Source organism: Peromyscus californicus, unplaced genomic scaffold (assembly GCF_007827085.1).
Source record: "Peromyscus californicus insignis strain IS unplaced genomic scaffold, ASM782708v3 Scaffold_7__1_contigs__length_154581171, whole genome shotgun sequence".
Taxonomy (NCBI): Eukaryota; Metazoa; Chordata; class Mammalia; order Rodentia; family Cricetidae; genus Peromyscus; species Peromyscus californicus.
In genome coordinates this window covers 121,177,835-121,202,931 of record NW_026294595.1, presented here as the reverse complement: position 1 = coordinate 121,202,931, position 25,097 = coordinate 121,177,835, and the positions used below count along the sequence as shown (strand labels likewise).

Here is a 25,097-nt window from a genome sequence, read left to right as displayed (position 1 = left end):
GGTACCGTAACCTGTATTTTGTTATATATATATATATATATATATATATATATATATATATATATTATAATTTTTTCCAAAATTTGTTTCTGACTTTATATGTTGTCTGTATTCATTGTAAAAGCACTATACATTGTTGTTACTAGGTTGAAAGTTACGTATTGAAACTGGTCATGGCGGCCCATAACTGCCCTCCTAGGCCTTGGAAACTTGAGACAGGAGAATTGTGAGTTAGAAGCCAGCTTTGGCTACATGTAGAGATTTTATATTGAAAAAGAATAACAAAAAAGTTATTTATTGTCATTATTTTAGCTTCACCAAGGTACTCCAGGAATCTAGGAAGTAGTTAAGATACAGGGTAGGACTTACAGTAAGTTTCTGTCTCAAATCCAGCCTTATAGTATTCATAGTTGATGACACTTAATGAAGACTGAGTTTCTGAGTTCATTTAGATGAAAAGTTTTGGCTTCCTAAGTGTAGGGATTATAGACTTATACCACAATGTCTAGCTTTAGATTTTTTTTGTTTAAGTTCATATTTGCTTTTGTTCCAGTCATAAAATAGCATTAAATTAGCTATAGCGGAAATGAAGATATATTCACTATTGTAGTCTCAAATAATCTTCAGAATTGTTAATGAGAGAAATTAGCATGGTGGTATACTATTGCAGTATGTAGGCAATAACAGCCACCTCTTTATTTATATTGTAAGGCAAAATCAGAATCAAGCCTTCTAGAAGTTGTTATTTTGTAAACATTTATAGGTCTTCATTATTAGTTGCTATTTAAACAACCAAATACATGTTTATTAATTGGAATCATTTGTATGGATCATGTAATGTTGAGATTCACTAACTTAATTGTGTATTCTTTTTCTTTCTATCAGAAATTCCTCATTTGAGACCAAAGCCTGTATATGTTACTGTAACTCGAGATAATGAAACAATTTACAGTACAAAAATTCCATACATGGCAGCTCGTGTTGTTTTCATTAAATGGATTGTAACTTTCTTTTTGGAAAAAAAATATCTAACTGCAACACAAAACACTAAAAATGGAGTTGATGTATTGCCTAAAATCATCCAGGTATGCCAGCCATCATTTTAAAATCTTTCTCTTACATAATAAACACAGCCCCACATTAGCAAAGTAACTGATAGTTAGAGCTGTGGTTCTTGTAGGTTTTGATTTACTGGCTCACCTGTGTGCAGGGCTGAGGTTTCAGAGGGAGCTTTGGTCTGAAGCACTTGCCACACAGTCCTGGAATTGCTGCAGAAAGGCAGTCTCAGGGGCAAGGAGAACTCTGAGAAGACAACTCTCATGGGTAATCTCGTGCCTCCCTTCTTTCTGCTTTGCTTACGTGTTGTATCTTCTGAGCACAGGCATAGGCTCTTGTCTTTTCTTCATCAGTCACCAGTAGCTGGAAGGCCATCAGGTTATGTAGATGTGGCCTATGGAGAGAGTTCATGCTGTTGTGTATCTTCTGGCTTCTGAGGAGAGGGCTTGGACTAGCAGCTCAGGATCCTGGGGTAGCTGTTGCTTCATGATGCTGTTCCTGGAAAGAAGTCTGCCTCTGTCTGAAGCCTTCATAAAGACTTCTTAGGTAGGAGGGTCTTTGGTATGTGTACTTGGTGGAGCACCACTGTTTTCAGAGCTTAGAGAGCAGTCGCATTAATGAAGGGTCATGGTTTTGTGTAGGTTGATTATTATTGTTTGTTGTCTCCAAGAACAGGACCAGCAAGTGTAGTGCACTTATTGAAGATTTGCTGATGTCAAGGAGGTTCCAGAAATAGGACATCGATCCAAGCTGGAGAAACAAGCTGGAGGAAGCAGAACAGTAGTTGGTGTACTTCAAGGTCATTGGTGCCTTGGTGTGAAGAGTTACACCATGTAGTCCAGAGCCTGTGGATCCACTGTAGAGGACTTACTGGAGGCCCAGAGGGCAAACTTGTTTTCAAAAGAGTCTCAGGATCGAATTTCAATAAGAATAACAGAGGGCTTGCTGAAAGATAGTTCAAAACAAAACAAAACCCCTTAATTTTGTACTTTGGAAGTTAGAAGATGAAATGAAAATGGTAATGGTTGTATTTATTTCCTTAAATTTTTTATTTCAAATTTAAAATATGATATTCTTTCATAGATCTGAAGTGAGTGAGCAAGTGTGGTGGTATACACTTTTAATACTACCACTTCAGTGGCAGAGGTAGGTGGATGTCTGTGAGTTTGAGGCCAGCATGGTCTACAGAGTGAGTTCCAGGAGAGCCAGGGCTGTTACCCAGGAAGCCCTGTCTCAAAATACCAAAACCAAACCAAACAAACAAGCAACCACCAAACAAAACAACAAAAACATTACTGTCCTTGTCAAGGTGATCAAAACTGTTTTCAATCAATGCACTAGTTTTATAAAAGATGTTTAAAAGTATTTTAAAGTCTGTTTCACAATAGAATTCACTCTTTTTGCTGAATATAAGGTGTTTTTGGTTTTCTGTTCCCCAAGTGAAATAATGTTCTTTTCTTGGTCTAGAACTTTTTTTTTTTAAAGATTTATTTACTTATTTATTATGTATATAGTGTTCTGCCTGTATGTGTGCCTGCAGGCCAGAAGAGGGCACCAGATCTCATTATGGATGGTTGTGAGCCACCATGTGGTTGCTGGGAGTTGAACTCAGCTGGAAGAGCAGCCAATGACCTTAACCACTGAGCCATCTCTCCAGCCCCCTAGAACTTGTTCTTTTGACAGGGAGAAACAGCTAATAATGTGCCTTTTAGACTTAGCTTCCCTAGCACTAGGTAAATCTGGCCTTACAGATTTTCTTGTTCGTGATGTGTTACTTAGCTCTTTGTTACTCTTGCAAAATACCTGAAATAGTCAACTTAAAATGTTTATTTTGGCTCATGCTTTAGAAGTTTTGTCCATGGTCATTTAGTCCTGCTGGTTTGATTTTGTCCATCAGGGATTGAAAAAAATTGATATAGCCAGGCAGCTGAGCATCTTTATATGTATAACTCTTTAGTTATATTAATAAAATATCACTTTTACTAATTCTGAGCCAGTTCTTGCAATGATCTACAGGCTCTTGGGACAAATGGGTGGAACAGTGACACACACAAGCTGACATCTCTGCAGTTTTAGACATTTGTTTGTGGACTCCTTTTTGTTTGTTTGTTTTGTTTTGTTTTTTCGAGACAGGGTTTCTCTGTGTAGCTTTGCGCCTTTCCTGGAACTCACTTTGTGGACTCCTGTCGTATGTTCTCTGTTGTTCTTGAACTTGGCAGAGGCAAGGCTCGGATGTGCTGAGCATGTTGGCAGATCAAGATAGAGGAACGAGTGGCATCACACTCAGGCACCACCAACAAAACAACGAGACATCCCCCTGAGAGTTGCTTTGTGGGTGGTGGGTGTCCATGTTTAGGCTAACCCTGAGAATGAGCATGTCTCAGTATGCGCTGTGGGATTGAGAGGGTACCAGGGTGGCAGAGAAATTTACGTGGGGAGTAAGTGACAGTCCGTGTTATGTGGTTTTCTGAACCATGGTAGTGCTGGCCTGGTCCTGGTAGGTGTCTCTGTTTTGCTGACAAGGCTTTTTCATGTGCCAGGGGACATCAGGATGGACTCATACTAACAACAGCTTGGAATTCCAGCTTGATTCTAGTGGTTGGAAGACAGACCTCCTTCTGAAGCCAGTTCTTCTTACTTATACAGCTTTACCCACTGAGCCATCTTCTTGGCTCTGTGGCCTGATGCTACATAATTCTTCCTGCTGTTTTAGTTATTTCATTGCTGTGATATAAACCACCTCAAAACTTAGTGTCTGAAAGCAGAAACCTTTCAACCTTATTTTTTTATTTTACTTTGTGGGCCAGGATCTGGCTTAGTACATCTTGTGTATTTCATGGGCCTTGGGTGGTGACCTTTAGCTGGTGAATGGTTGGTCTGCAGGATGTAAGATGACTTCATTCACATGCCTATTATTGCCAGTTGGAAAGAAGCCTGGCTCATCTTGAACTACTCTATACTGTTTCACTAGCTGGGTCATTGGATTTCTTATATGGCCACTGGGGGCTCCAGGAACAAAATGCTTTAAGAGATGGAAAATGTTAACTGTTCATCTTTTGGGCCTGGACTGGTGACTCTCATGCTTTTGTTATAGGTAGTCTTCAAGTTTTCACACTCTGTGAGAGTAGAGTAAGTGAGTAAGTGTGGAGTGCTGGTGTGATGATGACACACATTGCTTTTACACATTAGCTTATTTTGTGGTTTCACAAATGCAAATTCAACTTTTTAGCTGACAAGATTTCACAGCCCTCTTCCCTGAAATAACCTAGTAGTTTTCCTGTTGAAGTCACTGAGTTGAGGAATAATTACTTGGTTAATTAGAAAATTGCTAAGTAGAGGTTCAGGAGTCATGCTTCAGGCACCTTCCTGTACCCTGTGCAAGTTGATGGTAATCAGAGTACTTGGAAATAAGGCAAGACCTGGATCTGGGGATGTAGATCAGTGGCAGAGCACATGCTCACATATGTGAAATGTAGGTTCCTTCACTAGTACTGCAACACTCACAAATTCCAAAAGGCAATGAGCAAGACCAGACTCACATTTTGCTAGGTGCTGGTGAGTGAGGATGTGGATTGCTAAGACGTGTGATGACATTTTCCAGACTGTTGGTGGTGGTGCAGCACAAGAAAAGGTGCCAGAGCTGGATGGTGCTGGGTCCACAGAGCAGGACAAAAGCCATTCTAACAGTAGCACCTTGTCTGACCGAAGACTCAGCAACTCCAGTCTTTGTAGCATTGAAGAAGAGCATCGAACGGTGTATGAAATGGTGCAGCGGATCCTCCTGTCCACACGGGGTTATGTGAATTTTGTGAATGAAGTATTTCGACAGGTCAGTGTATGTTATACATTCATGAAGTTGAAGTCTCTTTGTTCTTGAGTTAGTCAGCTTCCCATTGCTCTAACACATGCCTGGGGGCATCAGCTTAAACAGAGGAGGTATATTTGTCTCAGTGTCAGAGGTCTCAGTCCAGGGTCACTTGGTCCTGTTGCTTTGGTCCTGTGGCAGGGTGGTATATTAAGGTAGGGACAGGAAGCAGGTGAGGCCTGTTTACCTTATGGGTGGGTGTGAAAAAAAGAGATCAAGAGACTGGAGTCCTACAGTCTTCTTTGAGGGCACACTCTGCCATGACCTATAATACCCCATTAAGCCACACCTCTTGAAGTTTATGCTGCTTTTCAATAGTGCCAAACCAGAACCAAATCACACATGGGCCCAGGGGAGGATGGGGGCATTCCAGATCCAAACTGTAGCATTGTTGTTTTATTTATGACACAGTAGGCAATAGTATTGATGATTTGGCCTAATTTATAGAACTAAGTAATGACCCTTCCAGGCCCACTTTTAGTTTGTCGCAAGTTTTTGACTCACAAAAAAGTTTTTTTTAATCACTAAATAATGAAGGAAAATTCGCCGGGCGGTGGTGGCGCACGCCTTTAATCCCAGCACTCGGGAGGCAGAGCCAGGCGGATCTCTGTGAGTTCGAGGCCAGCCTGGGCTACCAAGTGAGTTCCAGGAGAGGCGCAAAGCTACACAGAGAAACCCTGTCTCGAAAAACCAAAAAAAAAAAAAAATAATAATGAAGGAAAATTCATCAAATACTTTCATGTTTCCATGGCAAACTCAACTTAGGTAGGTGGATAGAAAGCTATTCTTGGTACTTAGCACCAAGTGAACCCAGTGTTCCCAAAGCTTCAGAGCTCACATAACCCAGAGGCTCTCTCCAAAAGCTGTTCTTTCCCTGAAACATTGTGTCACATGAGTATGTGATAGAAATACTTGTGGCACAGGAGAAAAGAGATGGATGAGAAAGAGAGTAAAGGAGAGAAAGGCTTTGTGTCTAGGACCCTGGAATATCATACCTCAGAAAGGAAAGTGCTGGGAAGAACTGAAGCAGGAAGCAGGAAAAAGCAAGGGAAAGAGAAGGAAGAAATCGGAAGCCAGATTGCAGTAGTGATGCCCAAGGTTTGCAGCAGGGTTGGTGCTCCTGAGTGGGACCCAGCAGGCTGCAGTAGTGGTGCCCGAACTTAGCAGCAGGGTTGGTGCTCCTGAGTGGGACCCAGCAGCCTGAGGTAGCGATGCCTGAGGTTTGCAGCAGGGTTGGTGCTCCTGGGACACAGCAATGTCTGGGATTGATTTTGACTGGCATCTTGTGGCTAGACAACTTTATTACATTATAAATTTATCTTATAAAGGATGTACCACTGAACTATGATAAAAGCCTGTAATCCCAGTATTTGGGAGGTGGAGGCAGAAGGGTCAGTTTAAAGCAAGCCTCAGCTACACAGCTTGAGGTTACCCTGGGCTACATGAGACCTTCCTTGTCTCCGAAAACAAACTAAGTAACTGACTAACTAAATAAACGTATCCTTATCAGAAATTGATTAGGAAACATAATATATAGGGTTGTTTAATTTTAGTTTTGTATTTAGCAAATCCTTCATCTTAGTTCCACAGCCTTAGTACTTGCTTTGTTAGATATTATTGTGCCTGCTTTTTGTTTGTTTGTTTGCTTTGTTTTTGTATTTGTTTCTTGTCATTGAGTGGTTTCAAGAAGGTATCCCAAAATTCACTTTCATTGGTCCTTTGAAAATAGTGAATGTAGGTTTTTTTGTTTGTTTGTTTGTTTTTGTTTTTCGAGACAGGGTTTCTCTGTGTAGCTTTGGTACATGTCCTGGATCTCGCTCTGTAGACCAGGCTGGCCTCGAACTCACAGAGAGCTGCCTGGCTCTGCCTCCCGAGTGCTGGGATTAAAGGCGTGCGCCACCACCGCCCAGCCTGTTTTTTTTTTCCTTGTACGTGTGGCCAGAAACTTAGCTGAGTGTAATAATCTTAGGTCACTCTTGCACTTAGAAATTTGTAACCAGACCTCTCTTGACATGCAAATCAGAGCCAGGAAGACTTTATAAGGACTTCAGTTCTAAAACTGAAACTTAGGGATGAATACATTTAACATTTTAAAGATAAACTTGAACATGTTTGCAGTAAGCAGGAAACTATAACATCTGACGAATACATACTAAAAAAGGAGAAAACATAATTTAAAATGAATAATAGTAATAATTGGGGTGTTTATTACAACAGAAGAAAACCTCAGTGTATAGTCTTAATAGCAGAATGGAGGCAGCAGAAGATAGACCAAATTGGGTGAAGAAATGGTCTTGCACCTACCTCAGAGTGACAGAGGTGAAGTGGGACAGGTTGGAGCAGGAGGCTCTAATGAGCAGGCCTGATACTTTTCTCACCTCTCTCTCAGCTCTGCTCTGCTTTTGTTTGCTTTCTATCCAGTGAGAATATCCTGCTATAGCTGTAGATGATCCTTTTTTTCCTTTGAAAGTCTGAGTGTTTGCAGGATTTTTACATAAGCATCAGTTGCAACATAGCTGTGTATGCTGGCTAGTTTTATGTTAACTTGACACAAACTAGAGGAGGGAGCCTTATTTGAGGAAATGCCTTAAGACTGGGCTACAGGTAAGCCTGTAGGGCATTTTCTTAATTAGTGATTGATGAGAGAGGGTCTATTCCATTGTGGGTAGGGCCACCCCTGGGCTGATGGTCCTGAGTTATTTAAGAAAGCAGGCTGAGCAAGCCATAAGGAGCAAGCCTGTAAGCAGCACTCCTCCATGGCTTCAGCATCAGCTCCTGGCTCCAGGTTCCTGCCCTGTTTGAGTTCTTACCCAGAATTCTTTCAGTGATGGACAATGATGGGGATGCACGAGCCTAATAAATCCTTTCCTTCTCAACTTACTTTTGGTCACAGTGTTTATCATGGCAATCGACACCCTGAGTAACACTGCAGAAAGTCAAGTTTTGTTGCTCCCTGGTGAAACCGAACATTTGAGAAAGAGAAGGTGATGGGGACAAGAAGAGCGTTATTGGCAACAAGCTGGAAAGTTGGTAGATGAGGACTCTGGGGTTCTTAAAAAAAAAAAGAAGAAATCATCTTGTGAGGGGTTGCAGGTACAAGACTTTATAGGGATTGATTTTGGGCAGGGACATGGGGTAGGTAGGCCTTTGAAATGGTAGGAAAGACAGTAATTCTGAATTTTCTGTAGTTTGCTTTTCTGTTCCACATACTGTTGGTATCCATAAGTCACCAGAGGTTCTGGGCTTGTTCTGTACATCTAAAGAAAAGTTGCTGATTAAATAGCTTTATGTCCCATGCCATTTTAAGTCCTTTTCCTAGGAATAGCTAACTCTGTAGTTAGGAAAGTGTGGAAGGCATCTTTCATCACAGGATAGCCAAAGGCATCTGTCTCTGGAGAACAGGGGAAGATAGCTAAAAGAGCATCTTTCCCTGAGTAAGATACTGAAATGAAACCTTCCATGAAAGAAAGAATTTTAACCACTAGGTCACTTCATCCAGAGGTGTCCTTTGTAGCAAAGCTGGAGGGAGACCTGCAGTGGACTGCTCAACCGTGTGGCCACCAAACTCAGGAATTTTTACGATGGACTAAAAGCCATGTGTTAAGTTAAAGTTTGCCCTCGGTAGCATCAGTATACATTGAGTTATTATGTGTTCCTGTGCATTGAATAGTGCATTCAGAAGCTTCCAGCTTTTTAAATTTATTTTTAAGTTAAAATGTAATCACAGCATTTCTTCATTTCCCTTTTCTCCCTCCAACCCATCCCATATCCTCTTTCTAACCACCCATGTCCTTCCTCCCTGTAGCCAGAAGTTTTCCTGTGGTCTCGCCCGGCCCCATGAGGTCCAGACAAATCTCTCTCACCCGAGGTCCCACAGCTGCTTGTAAAATAATCATTCAGAGGCTTAATATTAATTATCAACTGTATGGCCATGGCCTGTGGCTCAAGCTTCTTGGTAGCTAGCTCTTGATAACTAAACTCAGACCATTTCTATTAATTTATGTCGCCACATGTTCTGTGGCTTTACCTGTGTGCCATTACATGCTTGGATTTCCCACCTGCCTCTAAGCTGCCTTGCCATAGGCCAAAACAGCTTTATTTATTAGCCAATAGGAGCAACACATGTTCACAGCATACAGAAAGACATCCCCCAGCACCTCCCTCCCCCATTTCTTTTTCCAATTGAGTCCTTTTTCTTTGATCATTACTGTTACATGCATGCACATGCCCATACAAATATCTAAATACAACCCACTGAGTCTGCTTTGTTGTTTGTGTGTATATGATTCCAAGGCTGGTCACTTTCTGTTACATAACCAGTTGGGGTTGGGGGTTGGGGTGCTCAGCCCTGGGAGAGGGGTAATTCTTCCTCTCAGCAGCCTTACTTACTTATAGTTCTTTATCTAGATGTGGGACTATGTGAGATTTCCTCCTTTCCAAGTTAGCATGCCTGTTGATGTTCCTGTTGATATTGTCATTGCTCAGGTTTTGTTCAGGCTGCCATTTTTAGAAAATACAATCACTAAGCAGACTTACTGGTCCTCTGGCTCTTACAATCTTTCCACCCTCTCTTCCACAGTGTTCCCTGAGCCTTAGGTGTAGGAGTTGTGTTAAAGATATATCTGCTGGGCCTTGGCTCCCCACAGTCCAGTGATCCAATGGTATCTACTTGTAGTTTTCTGTGATGGTGTCCATCTGATGTACAGAAAACAGCATCTTCCAGTTATATAAGTACAATGTTTTTCAAAGTCTGTCTTGCGTATACTTAATATGGCTCTACCAGTTGTCTTCTGGTTAGTGTTTACATGATACATGTTTTTCAGACTTTACTGTCTACATCCTCCCATGGACATATGCTATGGATTTCCCTTACAAATTGCAGGTGTTTTTTTTTTTGTTTGTTTGTTTGTTTTTTAACTTTTTCTTAAAAATAGTGTTATAATCTCTGCCTTTTGATTGCAGCTTTATTCCATGTAACATAGTAACTGCTTTTCTTGGATGTAAATCAGCCGTCGTACTTTTACTTTCTAATTGTACCAAAGGTTTTTTGGCTAGTTGTCCTTTTCTCTCCAGTACTTAACGTGTGTGGTAGGTTTTACAGTCACCTGCAGTTAATTAGTGGCCGGCATCATGCCTCTCTAAACTAAAATCTATTCTTGTTTTCAGCAGAAGTTCAAGTTCACCCTATTTATTCCTTTTCAGCTGATAGGATTTTGTAATATATTTGAATTCTACATTATAAAATGAATGTACGTGTATATATATCTATAATATCTATAGATATATATATATATCGTACTTTTCAGAACTACTGTATTATGTTATATAACATATTTACACATGCCCTATTCATTTAGAATTATACAAGTGCCCTTTTTGTGATATTTTATTCCTTGCCAAATTTCTGACCTAGGATAATTTCCCTTTATGTCTAAAGGATAATTTTTAGTATTTTCCTGAGTTCATGTCTGTTGGTAACAAATTTTCTTATCTGAAATTATCTGTACTTTACTTTCACTTTTGAAGTCAATTCTTTCGGATGCTGTATTATGTTTACTAGTAGCCATGTGCTGTCTGCACTTTGGGTAACTTCAGCCTTTTGTTTCCTGGTTTCTGTTTCACAAGCACCGCAAACCATGTGGTTTATTTCTTTGAAGGAAATGTGGCCTTTTTTGCCTCTTGGCTGCTTTTAATGTTTCTGATTGCCTTTGGTTTTCAGCAGTTATACTGTAAAATTCTTGTATCTGTTCTGCTTGCCTTTGTGATTCATGACTGTGTGGATTGTTCTCTCATCTCAGCCATTCTTGCATCCTGCTCTGTCCCGTATTTTGCATCTCCGTCTAGCTCTGCATAGGGTGACATTGTCATTGCATTACCTCTCTGGCCTCTGCTTACTTTCTGTTTACTGCATTCTAGAGGTTTCCCTCATATTCTCCCAGTTTCCACTTTAGCTGTGTCCCTTTTGCCCGTCCTGTATGCACACAGCTTTTCATTTGGATTGTTTTGTTTTCAGACGTCCTTTACTTCAGGTTCTGATATTTCTGGTATCTAGATTTTTCTGTTCATTTGGATCATGTCTTTTTTTTTAAATTATGATTTTATTCAAATTGACTTAGCATATTTCCAATGATATTTAGCAGTATGTTATATATCATATTGTTCTGGCTGTTTGTAGAGATATTTTTGGGGTTTCTTTATAACTTTATTTTCACCTATATAAGAACTACTCCTTGCTCTCTGTGAGGAAGGTAGTGTGCTATGCCTTTTTGTCAACTTTGGATGACTAAGTTGTCTACATTTTGTCAGAACTGATTTAATGGTCCCTGTATTTCCTTCTTTGTAAAGTTTTCTAAATAATGTACAATAAAAAAATACCAGATTTCAGTCAGAGACATGGAGGTTAAAGTGTTTCTAGATCGAATGGACTGATAAAGTGCACAAGAAATAGAGTGGATTGAAGGAGGGATAGAGGTGTGGGTTTACAGATAAATATGTAATAAAGCAAATATAGTTGCTGCTAATAACATCAGGGGAATAGGGCTATTCACTGTGAAAAAATTAATTTTATTTGTGTGATATTTTTTGCAATAAAATTCAGGAAGACATATACTTTGTCGTGATCTTGATTCATTCAATTTTTGTAATCTTTTGATAACATGGAATCCTGTGTTCTAGAATTTTTTTTTTTTGGGTTTTTTGAGACAGGGTTTCTCTGTGTAGCTTTGGAGCCTGTCCTGGAACTCACTCTGTAGCCCAGGCTGGCCTCGAACTCACAGAGATCTGCCTGGCTCTGCACCCGAGTTCTGGGATTAAAGGTGTGCACCACCACCGCCCGGCGTGTTCTAGAATTTGATGTGATCTGGCTGACACCTTGAGGAATTTCAGTATCTTATATACCAATGCTGAAGCGACATCTGCCTGTCATTGGGTCCTTTGTTGTGAAACTTAGGAGTGGTATTTAAAAAAGTCTGGGAACTAACTGTAACCTTGAGAAATATCTCTGGTTCCTTTTGGGTCATTTGTCCTTGTCTGTGTCATTCGACCAGTCCTTTGAGTGAGGGGTGCCAGTCCTTCCTACCTACCTTGCATTACAGAAATAGCCCGTAAATATGAGATGCAAAAGGCAAATGCATTTAGTCTCCAAGGTCATTTTTTTCTGTCTTCTTGCATGAAATCACAAATATGTAAGGAGATTCCTTAATATTAAAATTTTCCTTGGCTGAGAGATGCCTCAGTTGGTAAAATGCTCAGATCCCCTGCATCCATGTAATAAAAATATGGTGCCGTGTGTCTGTAATCCTAGCACTAGGAAGGCGGACATAGTAAGACCCCTGTGGCTTCTTGGTCAGCCAGTCTAGCCAAATTGCCAAGTTATTCAGTGAAAGATCCTGTCTGATAAAATAAGATGGTGAATCAGTCAAGGAAGATATCCAATGATGACTTCTGGTCTGTACACACACACAAAGTTTTCCAAGTTCCTATGAGTGTGCACAGTGTTACAAGTGGCCAGTCTGGTTAGCATGTCGGGTGTACTTGGTGTTCGATAAATGTAGAAACCTGTCTGAGAAGGAAGTAGAGGAGAGAGGTGGGAAGGAGGAACAAAAGTGGGGTGAAAGAAAGATGAGAGAAGGAGGAGGAAAAGACCAAACAAGCAAGGAGAGCCCGTATCTGTAGCAGGCTCCAGTTCTGTGGTGTTAACTAACCCAGCACGGCCAATTCAAGCTCCCAGCATGGCTCACCTGAGTGCAGGGCCCAGTGCGGGTAAAATGCAGCCAGCTCCATGCCCACCACTGTCATCTCTTACTTTCCACACCATTTCTGATTTTTTTTTTTTGAGGAAACTTAACAATTTAGTTACAATTATTTTATATAGACAACTAAAATACCTGTATGATTTGGTTATGGTTTGTACAAAAAGCTATCCAGAGTGTAGAAGAATCTATGAAACTTTATTGTTTTTCTGTTCCAGTTATAAAGATGTCTTTTTCCCTCAGATGGTGGTGGAGAGAAAAGTATGTATGTGGTCTCTGAACAAGTTAAATGTTTCTGAAGTTGGTGACAGAAACAAATGTCTGTAATGTGGCTTTATGACAATTTGAGTTTGTGTGGCATTGAAGAGTTTTTTGTTTTGTTTTGTTTTTTGTTTTCAGGCATTTTTGTTGCCTTCCTGTGAGATATCTGTAACAAGAAAAGTAGTTCAAGTATACAGGAAGTGGATCCTCCAGAACCAACCTGTGTTCATGGAGGAGCCAGATAAAAAGGATGTTGCCCAGGAAGATGCTGACAAATTAGGACTTTCAGAGACTGACTCCAAGGAGGTAACATTATCGCTCCGTCCCTTGAGTTGAGGGTACATACCCCTTGGCAAAGTAGACCTGGTTGGTCAAGAGTCTCACTCTGCCCACAAACGCAGATGGGAGCATGACATTCTCAGGTTGTTGGGTTCTGTGAAGACCTGCCTTAGAAGCATTGTTCATGCTCTGTCTTTGGTGGGCAATTGTCTCCTTCACCCTTAGCCTAGAGCTACATGAACATGGCAACTTTCTTAATCGCTGTTGCAAGATAGCTGTTTTCTCATATTTTACAATTCTCTCTGTGAGGCTGAAAAGCTCTTATCCTCTCCTTGACTTGTTTAAATAAACAGTTGTTGGAAAAATTAAATGTAGAATGTTTTGCCAGACTTGTTTTTTGCAGTTGACTGTCCAGAAGAAATCTGTATTAAATGTTTGAAGAGATAAGCCGAGTAAAGAGCAAGTACTTCTGGTGTGCCAGGAGTGCTGCCTTCCTGCAGGGGGCACTGTCCTATTCAAGGCTAAGGCTTGAATAAGCTTAAAATGACAACACGGAACACCATCCTAAGCACAAAAGAAACAAATTGTATTTATGTCCTGGATTAAATTAATTTACAATATTTAAAATTCTTAGCCACAGACTTAAAAATGTTAAATGTCTGAATTGATTCTGTTGTTTTGATGTTTCGATATTGGGGAAATCATTTTAGTAACTAGTAATGAGGTCAGATCAACAGTAAGCAAGTAGAATTTGTGTGTGTAGAGGCCCGATTTCTGTGTCCCAGCATCAGGCAAACTTGGCTCTCCTAGTACACACTAAGGACTGAGACCAACTAGGGTGCTAGAGGTCGAGCACACGCTAAGCAGAGTGTAAGGAACCAAGCATGTAAACACAGTCTTCTCCCTGATTGGCTAATGGGTTGTTACCTTCTTAAGGCCTCGTCTGAAAGTTCTGGTCATAAACGGTCATCCAGCTGGGGGGCGCACGTATTCCTTCACAAGTGCCATGAGCAGAGGGTGTGTGACAGAGGAGGACAACACAAATGTGAAAGCCGGGGCCCAAGCTATGCTGCAGGTATGCTACCATTGGGGACACAAAGACAACCCTGGTGGAGAAGACATTTTGAACATTTTCTTTAATTAGAATAATGTCATATGAACTGCACTGGTATTTTGCGCTTCAGGCGCTAAAAAACCCTTAAGTTCTAAGTTTTTCTTCCTATTTACAAATGAAAAGTATTTTTTTTTCTAGTCAAAAAAGATGTGAGAATTAGTTGCAGGTTTTTTGAGAAGGATTATTTTACAGTGAATGTGAAATTTATATGATTTATACCTAAAAGTGTCTTCCAAGCACATCTGAATAGTTACTTGGGTTTTAATTTGTAAGACCTTATTCCCTGTGTAGATACACACACACACACACACACACACACACACACACATGCACACACACACACACACACACACACACACACACATGCACACACACACAGCAAGAGAAACATAAATAAAAGTGAAATAAATCGCAAAGATGATTTTACTCATGTAGCTGCAGAGAACTTTGCTATAGCTCATCATTATAACCTGTGACCTTGCCCTTGTCCCTGTAGCTCTACAGCTTGAAAAGTTACTTCATTGGGATTTACATTGTTGTTTTTGTTTATTGTATTTGGTAACTTGTCTCTTGAGTGGTTGCTCATGGGCAAAGGGGCTTGATGAAGGTCTGGTGAGAGCAAAGGTCTGATGAGAGCGTTCTGCTGCTGCTGGGGATGATACAGTTTGGACATAATACTTTGATTGTTTGGTGTTACCTTAACCGATGCCAATACAGTGAGAAGTATTCATGTGTTGGCATCTTGAAGCTATTGTTAGAAGTAAAAGTGTAGTATATGAAGACTTTTCACTGGGAATGGGTAGACATTTCAAATTCAAGAAGGCAACACATGAAATTGAAAGGCTTTGTATTTTATTATTTGTGGCTTACTCATATAAAAGCATTGTCACTAAAACTGCTTTAGTTTGTTACTCAGAAAATTCTTCGTTTTCTTTTCTCTCATTCAAAGTCTTATTCAGATTCACACTGTGATTTTTATCTGGTAGTGATTATTAGTGGTTTTTTTCCCCTATAAAATTGGGACATGGAACCTTTTTCATCTCACAAAAGCTAAACCTTAAAGGCTGTCATCAGTTTTTTGAGTGTATTGATTTGAACCTGTTTGGTCAGCCTGTGTATTGGGATTTCCTTCACTAAGAAGCCAGAGAAGCTGGGTTTGTTCCCACTGCCTCATTGCTTAAACTATTTAACCTAAAGGAGACCTACAAAGGAGTGTGCATATAGTAGATAGGAACTCATCTGATCTACTTTATGTGTACCTTTGCTTAAATACATATCTGTGTACCACATGCATGCCTGGTGCTCAAAGGAGGCCAGGAAAGGACATTGGATTCCTTGGAACTGGAGTTACAGATGGTTGTGAGCCACTATATGGGTGCTGGGAATCAAACCCAGGCCCTCTGAAAGAGCAGAACCGTGTTCTTAACCACTAAGTCATCTCTCTAGTCCCAGTCCTATCCATTTCTGTCGCCAAGTTGACAACAATGAATCTCTGAAGTTGATGGGCCACTAGTGTCATCTTTATGAATGCTGACATGTTGGTCCTTCACTGTAGTAAGCAGTGATTTGCTGTCTGAGAACCTGAGTCAACCCTGCTGATCCAGAACGAAGATCTGGGGCAGAGCATAGAGAAGTCAACTGACTGTCTCATTGTTCTTTTGTAATATTCTTTTATCTTAAGAATTTGCTGAGACTGCTGTGCCCTGCTGCATAATAGATTCCTCCTATTCAAAAAAGCCCAGCAGCTAGAGAGATGGCTCAGCTGGTAAAACGTTTGCTACACTATGTGAGGACTGAAGTTTCTAGAAGCCAGATGGGCTTGGCAGCCCACCTATAATCCCAGTGCCAGGGAGGCAGAGACAGGAAATCCCTGGAGCATGTTAGCTACCCAGAGAAACAAAAACTGAGCTGAGTTCAGGGAGAGACCTTGCTTCAATATAGAAGATGGGAGGGAGTGAAAAAGACACCTGATGTCAATTTTGGGTCTCCATATGCACGTACCCATATGTTCAGCCCCCACTCCCATGGGAATACAAACATACAGACACACACACCACATAACATGCAAAACAAAACAAAAACAAAAACAGTCCTGATCCTAGAAGATGCAACATCAACCATGTGGCATTGTCTGTTTCCAGGCACACCACTGCTCATCATTCACTCGTTATGCCTCTTGGGGACACTTGTAATATTCCGTCAGGAAGCAGGTTTCATGTACTGTGCGGGGAACTTCCATTAGTGCCATATGGGTTTACTATACATTGATTCTTATTCTTCCAACTTGATGTCTTAAATTCTCTTTGGAAAAACAATTGTATCGCTATTGTGTAGCCATGGACCTCTTCTCTGACCTTCTGTCCATCCCAGACCTTTTCACCCTGACACAATGGTCCTGTCTTTTTTTTTTTTAATTGTTGCTGTTGCTGTTACTGTTGAAAGATAAAACAAGTTCAAATATTTTATGACTCATGACTAAAGTAATGGTGTTTATACGGAATAGTAAGGAAAGGCCTTTTAGGTGTCTACCTAGGCAGTTCTAAGGGGTGAGCTACAATACCTGAAACATGTATTGGCGCCACTTGCTATATTGAAAGAGACTGTGGAAATAACCCAAAGGGATTCATTGGTCATATGATTAATTGTATTTGCCTTTAAGGTCTTCCTTACAAATGCTGCGAATGTCTTTTTGCTGGAACCGTGTGCTGAAGTTCCCATGCTCCTGAGAGAACAGGTAGATGCCTGTAAAGCTGTTCTGATTATTTTTCGGCGCATGATAATGGAACTTACAATGAATCAAAAGACATGGTAAGTTTACTTCAGATTAACATCCCCAAGCAGCTGTCTTTTCTTTTTAGTATAATTAAAGTGTTAAGGTTTCCGTTTATCTCATGTCTTCACAAAACTGGCAATAAGGCAAGCAGCAGCCCCATGGTAGCTTTTGTGAATTCTGGTTGCCCAGCACTTGGATAATTCATTTATGTTCATTATTGTTTTTAAAACTGCTCTTGAACAGGAGTTAGTGTTACATTACCCAAAAGTGGGTTTTCCCATTTTAAACTGTTATCAGACAGTTTTATGATAAGTGTGTGATTTATAATATGATTCTTCATAAGCTCAATTTCGTTTGTTGTCCTGAAGTGCTATAACCTTGAGTTTTATTCCTTCAACTTGGTACTTTAAATTCACTTTGGAAAAACAATTCTTTTAACTAATACATTATCAAAGTGACAGAAAAGTACAGGCAAAAAGTATGTCCTCACTGGTTTTTCCTTCCCTTTTCTTTTTCTTTTACTGTTTTTCTATTAATTGTGTTCTTAAAGGTAAAATGTGCTAGATGTTTTCCATACCTGTCTCCCATAGTGGATATCTCCCACATCAGCCTCAGTGTTCTCAGTGATAGACTAGCAAACCCTGACTCATGCTTCCCTCCTTCCCATTGTCTTCACATGTAGCCTGTCTTAGAAATGCCTCTCAGGTCTGTCTGGGTGTGTTCATATCACTTAGCCACCTGTAAAACCACTACAGGTGTCTTTATATCTCAGATTCTAGGGCTTTGAGGCTCCTGAGGTCCTGTGGCAGTGGAATCCTTTCTGGACTGGGAATTTTTCTAGGACCACACCTGTTTTATAGATGCCCTCGAGCCAGTACTGTTGGTGTTATACAAGGTGTCTGTCCATAGTAGGTGGGAAACACCCCAAACAAGGCTAGGGTGAGCTATCAGAGGCCACAGACCACCATGAGGAGGGAAGGGTGGGCCCACAGGAAATCTGTCTTGTAGCAAGTTCACAAATATCAAAATGATGATTTGAAAGTATAAATTACAAGGTCACCTTTACTGGTTTTTAAGTTAGTATTCTTACCAAGTCATATAGCTGCTAAGTTGGAAACATTACAGCCATGCTCAGTGTGATGTAAACCTAGTCCAGCATCATGGCAGTCAGAATGACCTGGTGAGAAATGCTTTCAGCTGGATGATGCTCCTTGTACCACAGCTGTGTGGATAGTATTCTTCTGTTTCTTTTCTTAGAAAATGATGAATTCTGTATACACTGTACAGTATTATACTTTTTATAATCATTTATTCTGATGAAAATTTTAGGAAGTAAAATAAAGCAACTGTTCTTTCCTTTAGAAATTTAGAGATTTCCAGATAAATGTATAAAAAGACAACTGTAGAAATAAATGACAATAGTAACTAAACATGGTAGAGAATAGGAAGGAGCACGGTCTGTTTCCCAGACAGACTTTCTGCATATTTAAGTTCCAAATGCCCAGTGCCTTCTTTCACTTCCCTCCTTCCCCTACTTTGTCCTCCTCTCCTTCCCTTACTCCTTCCCCCCCCCCCCCCCCCCCCCCCCCCCGCTTCCTTCTTTCCTGACCATCTACTATGAACACACAGTGGTGCACTAAATAGCGTGTTCCGTTGTGACAGGGTCCGGGTATCCTGGCGGTGAGTGGCAGGCCACCTTCAGCTCTGTCATTTCTCTTCCCTCTTCTCTTCAGATTTGCTGCCCTGTGCTGGGCACACGTGTCTAGATCTAGGCGGTACATTTGTCTTCCTCCTCCACATTTCAGGATCCATAGACAGTGCAAAACAAGCAAACAGATGGACTAGAGTGCTGGGAGAATGGATGGTAACAGATAAGTAACCCTGGGACCAAAGCCCAATGGAGCCAGATACCAAGGGAGCAGATAGCAAATTCCCAGAGGTCACTATACCATGAGAAGGTCACTGAGATTCTGCATCATCTGCCACTGCATAGACACAGGAGAAAAGACACCACAGCCTACACATCTCTTTGTCTGACCTGGACCAGATTGCTTTGTTGTTTCTTAGTTTTTTTTTTTTTAGAGAGTAGGAAGCGCAAGAAGAAAGTAGTGCAAATGAATAAATGGTTAGGGCTCAAAACCTTAGAGGAACCAGAGTGATTCCCTTAGGGAATGAATGAGCTTCTTCTCTATACAGAAGATAGTATGTTCTCCATCCCCACAGAGTCCATGGATATGAGAAACGCAACTTGGCTCTCTAAGAAAGAAAAAATGATCTGCTGCTGTGTTCAACACCAGTTGTCATAATTAGCAGTGCTGTGTTGATTCTTTAAGCCTATTATATAAAGCCCCCTTCTGTAAGACTGAAAACCGTAGCACATGGTGACTGGGCTATGGTGATTGCAGCCATCCCAGGTGTGCACTGTGGTGAAGGCAGGATCTGCCAGGCACAAATACACTGCCCATCAGTGTTCAGTCCTGACCTTTCCAGACCCCTCCTGTCTTCTGCAGGAACCACAGTCAGGCAGTATTACTGACTGCCTGTGTCCTCATAGTAAAGACCAGAGTCAGTGTTGTTCTATCACAAAGGCAGATGGGAGACTTTACAGGTTAAGTAACAAAATGATGGAGAATGTCAGAGTACTGTATTAGTTCCGACTGGCATAGCTATTCCCTTGGTGAGTGCCCTGGTGTGTGGTTCAACTGGAGAAAACCATCTTGCCCTCCTTCCTGCAAAGAGAAAAGTCAGAGAAGATGTCTGGAAGATGTCATCCTGCCAGTTGGCATGGATGTGAAAGCATATTTGTTGAACTGTGGTAACATAAAGTAGTTTGTGTGGATAAAATATGAACATATTCTCTAACTGGCACCTAGACTTTTAATACTTTCAGATAATGTGTGATTATTAGTGTTGCTGACTGCAGAGATCTCATACCTATAAAGTGCTTTGAGGATGTGATTACTAATATGAGCTTTTATTTTGGGTGGTCCAGGGAGCAGATGTTGCAAATCCTTCTCAGGATAACAGAAGCTGTCATGCAGAAGCCAAAGGATAAGCATGTAAAGGACTTGTTTGCCCAGAGCTTGGCAGGGTTGCTCTTCAGGGTAAGTCTTTTTTATTAAACACTGCAAATGCAGAATTGAAGCAGACTTGGCAAATTAGTTTTAATTACTGAGATTTTACATGTTATGTCAAATTAACTTTACATTTTCAGACATTTTCCTTCTTAGCTTTGTTCTAAATGTTGTGTCTGTTTTTCCAGTTAACATTGGGTTTTTTAGGCCTCCCTCTCTGCCATCTCCTTCCTCTTGGTTTGCTTGAGAGTGATCGGCATTCAGACAGAAGTGACAGGAGTTGAGCATCTTAGCAGGGGAGAAGACCAGATAGATTTGACAGTTACAGGGTCAATAGAAATATGGAAGTGGGCTGAAAGCTTGAGACCATCACTGTGTCAAGCAATTGTATGGGAAGCCTCAGACTGGATGGAGTGACTGTGAGAGAGAACATATGCAGAGGGAGACGAAGATGTCTCTGTGGTTGATAGAAGAGAGAGCCAGCCAGAGATACTGAGGAAGGAGGCCCAGTTTGCTGAGGGGAAGCTAGAGTGGATTGTTCTAGATGCCCGGTAGGTGAGCAGGAGCAGGCGATCTTTGGTTCTCGTAAAATGTGGGTAGTTGAGAATGCCCAAAGAATTGAAGTCTACTTGGAGTAGATGAATCAGGAAGTGGAGGTAGCAACTATGGACAAGACTTCCAAGAGCTCTTGATGTGAAAGGAAGGGGGCGGGGGAGGAAAACTATCTGGAGGGGCCACTGTGTGTAGAGGGTGAGGTTTAGAGCAGGTGCTACTTAAGTGTTGGCTTGCCAGTGTCATGTTCTAGTGAAAGAGGTCAGGATGAATTGGTTCAGAAGGATCTGGTAGGGCTGAATGACTCTCATTATGAGCTGAGAGCCAAAGATGTACTAGTACTTTCTGCCTCAGTGGGAGCAGGGTCAAGAGCATGGATAGGCTGACAGCTGGTGGACTGCCCAGGGAGGTAGCCTCAGGCTACACTGCTTTTTGTAGGGTTCATAGAACTTAGGGACATTTCTAAAAGAGAACAGTGTGAAAAACTATGGAAATATATTATATTCTGCATTAGGCCTGATCTTGAATAATTTGATAGGTGGGAGCACAATGAGCTGAAATGATGGTGGAGGAAGGAAACATTCTCTTCTCCAGTTCATGGTTTTTGGATGATATATCTCAAGAGCATATGTAAAGTACAGGTAGTGTATCTAGAGGCTGCAGAAGGAATTGGCTCCTTCTCACTTGCTTCATCGATACTCTCCCTTCCCCCTTGACTGCCTTGCTTAGCTCATGGGTATATGGGATGGGAGTACACAGTCATTTTTATTTGAGGGTTTTGTTGTTGTTTTGTTTAGTCCAGGCCTCACTATGAGCCTAGATTGATCCAGAGTCTCAATCTATTGCTTCAGCCTTCCAAGTGCTAGGATTATATGCTTGTGTCATTATACTCTGACTACATGGGTTTTGTTTTTGTTTGTAGTAATCCAGCCTAGTTTGTTGATGCTACTGCTTTGCTGCCTGCAGGAATGTACAGACATGCTGCACTGTGCTCTCTCTGTACATCCAGCATCTCACTGTCTGCACCTGAGCTCCCAGTACTGGGGCTTTGCTGTCAAGTGGGCATGAGCTAAAGCCAGTGTCAAGCCCGATTTTCACCAATTGTCCGGCCTTGTATCTGTTATGTGCATTGGAATTAGAAAGTGAATTTGTTACAGGATTAAGAATGAATCTATTCTAGAGTTATTTGTATTCATTTGTTTGGGTTGGGATGGGGGTGGGGCAAGAAAGAATTCCCTTAGAGTATTCTTGTCACTTCTTTCTTTCACAATTTTTGGCCCTTGATTGCTTATGATTTTGATGCATGTTGGAAATGAGTACAGAAAAAGGATGCTTAGATTTAGAATTGACCACGGAAGAGTGGAGGAAGGCTGAGCTTTGTGGAGCTGGACAGATCCTGGTTGTGACTCTGGCTCTGGCACTGCTGGCTTGATGGCCTTGGGTACCACATCCACTTCTGTATCCCTCCCTGCTCTGCAGTCGGGACAGGACAACATGGGAAGTGCAGTGGATTTGGGACCATCTGTTGATTTCCCATGTCCTTGGGTGAGATCTGAGGAGGGAAATGGCTGTGCTTTGAACTGACCATCACGTACAGTGAAGACACTAATACATTTGTCATACAGATGAAAATGGCCAGATATTTGCATTTTTGGTTTTTATAGTACAGAACTAGTAGAGGGTAAGGAAATTTTAAGTTGCCCTTATCCTTTTATCTTTTTCTAACTCTTCCCATGGTGTTTATTTTTCCTCTGTTTTATAGATAATCTAGGTTAACAAAATTTCTTCTAGTGATAGTTGAATTTATCTCATTTAAAAATATTTACCAAATAATGGTGATTACCTCTGGTGATGTTATAAGTTGTTGTGTAACTGACTAATGCTAGTTAGACCATAGGCTGTAAGTTCTGAAGGTGATCAGGAAGCCTTGCTTCTTCTGTCTATAATAGGATCCAGTACTTGACAGTGTTTAATGTCAGTGACAGTGTCTTTAAGGGAGGAAATGGTTAGTTATCAGTTGATGTCATTGAGGCAAGGTGTGTTCCTGTGGTTGATGTGCTGATCTGTATCTAATTAAACACTGAGTGTCAGTGCTGAGGGACCCTTGACTTTGATGAGAAGTGTAACTCCAGAAAGGCCAGCTGACTTTCTCCCAGACTCAAACCAAGTTAGTGGCACAACCTAGTGCTGGGACTATCACTCCCCCTTGTCCTTTTGGAAAAGGATAATTGATTGAAAGGCTGTCTTGCTTTTATGTCCAAAGGTTCTTCCATCCCATCTCCCCTCAACTAACTTTGAGGATTTTGCACCGTGTCCGAGTGCTATTGTGACTTTTGTTGATGATTTATAGGTTTGTGACATTGACTATGACAAATTTTCTGAACTGCAAGAAGTCAGCTCCCTCCCTCCGTCTTCTTCCTTCCTCTCCTTCCTCTCCTTCCTCTCCTTCCTCTCCTTCCTTCCTTCCTCCCTCCCTCCCTCCCTCCCCCCTCTTCCTCCCCCTCCCTCTCTCCCTCTCTCCCTCCCTCCCTCTCTCTCTCTCTCTCTCTCTCTCTCTCTCTCTCTCTCTCTCTCTCTCTTTCTCTCGTTATTTGAGAGAAGGTCTCACCTGGCCTAGAACTCACTATGTAGACCAGGCTGGCCTAGAACTTATAGACATCTGTGTGCCTCTGCTGGGATTAAAGGTGAATGCTACCACATCATTACTTTATTTCTTATACTTAGTAAAGTGATTTCCAGTCTTGATGTCTTACTGTACCAAGACATCCATCTGGTTTTGTTCCTGCTACCAGTACTGCAGCAGAATGGGAGGTGATTCCTAGTGACTTAGTGACTTCTGCAGTCTCCACCCTCTTATCCACTAAGATTATATCTCCTGACCTAATATTGGGTCAGCTTTATTACCACTAATATTTTATTGAGTAGTTTTATTAAGACTAAAATGCCAGTTTCTGTCTATACATTTTTAAATTCATGTCTTCAAAAGTTCAAGGCCATTACCTGAAAGCAGTAAATTAATAATCTTCATATAATAGAAAATATTGATCTAATAATAAAATGGACCCAATACTAGATCAAAAGTTAGTAATCAGTAATTGACTTCTTTTCTTGATGATGGGCTACAAGTGCCTTTGGACTGTCCTCTGTAAAGCAGGTGAATAATCAGGAAGCCAGCAAAGGGATCTGTGCTGGACATGAAGACAGAAGAGTGCACAGCAGTTAGAGGGTAGTGGAGCAACAGAAATAGGTAACCAAAACCTAGGCAGGAAGTGAGAGCTGTCAGAAGGAAAAATCCAGAGTCAACTGGCTGGGAAGTGAGGAAGTAGAAAAGTTTGACTTTGACAGGGGGGGGGGGGGGGGGAAGGCTGTAAGCAGAGGGGAAATCTGCTTTAAGGAGAGTGTGTTTCTAAGGGTAGTTTGGCTTAATAGAAGCACAAGATTCTGAGAAGGAACCCAGAGCGGGAATAGGAATGCCTCTTGGAAGACGGCGCAGATGGAGGTGAAGCTGGGTAAATGCTGGTGGACGGAAGGTCTCGTGGGCTGAAGTTGAAGTCATTTGATGAGTTGTCTTTGAATTCTGCGGCAAGCCCCGCTGCTCAGAGTCATGTAGCACTCGGGTTAGAGGATCACATATAGAGAAAGACATTTACCATAGCCCCTGTGGTGATGGGGAAAAAGCCACCTTCAGAAGCTAGTACTCACTGGACAGAGGGTTTCCTATTCTTGCCAATATCAGCAGCACTAGCCACGCACTTTAGAATAGTATTTTCTCAGATAACTCATCTTACCATAATTGAAGTTGGTCCAAAGTAAGAACAGCAATGAAAAGGATGTTAATTTGTTGTTGTTAAAAAATCGTATATTTGGTTGGTTTCAGACACTTATCGTGGCTTGGATCCGAGCAAACCTCTGTGTGTACATTTCTCGGGAGCTTTGGGATGACTTTCTAGGTGTGCTGTCATCCCTCACAGAGTGGGAGGAACTCATTACTGAGTGGTCCAACATCATGGACTCCTTGACAGCTGTGCTCGCAAGAACTGTGTATGGAGTTGAGATGACAAACCTACCTCTAGATAAATTAAGTGAGCAAAAGGAGAAGAAGCAACGTGGCAAAGGTACTTTTACTCTTTCAAGGCTGCAGCAGTGGTGTGGGGTGAGAGGTGTTTATCTGTACACCTAAGCCGTTAATGCATTGATTTTCATAATGAGCTGAACCAACTCTAGTGTCTTTTTAAATGCTGGTCATTAGATTGTGTCTCCTATTACATTGTTCCTTTAATGAGACTGGTGACTATCTAAAGAGACTGTAGAGAAGAAAAAAAGAGAGAGAAGTACTGATAACAGGAGTAACAATGACTTGTGCTTTGTACAT

General features: G+C 41.2%; 1 protein-coding gene across 1 annotated transcript in view; it reads left to right on the top strand.

Annotated features, from left to right (window-relative positions):
• The window catches only part of Ralgapa2 (Ral GTPase activating protein catalytic subunit alpha 2), a 290,311-nt gene that overhangs the window by 67,753 nt on the left and 197,461 nt on the right, over nucleotides 1-25,097 (top strand). The window contains 8 exon segments of the mRNA XM_052725986.1: nucleotides 886-1,085; nucleotides 4,658-4,885; nucleotides 13,072-13,239; nucleotides 14,149-14,190; nucleotides 14,192-14,287; nucleotides 16,986-17,134; nucleotides 20,092-20,203; nucleotides 24,603-24,840. Of these exon segments, the coding sequence (XP_052581946.1) occupies nucleotides 886-1,085; nucleotides 4,658-4,885; nucleotides 13,072-13,239; nucleotides 14,149-14,190; nucleotides 14,192-14,287; nucleotides 16,986-17,134; nucleotides 20,092-20,203; nucleotides 24,603-24,840 (1,233 nt within the window).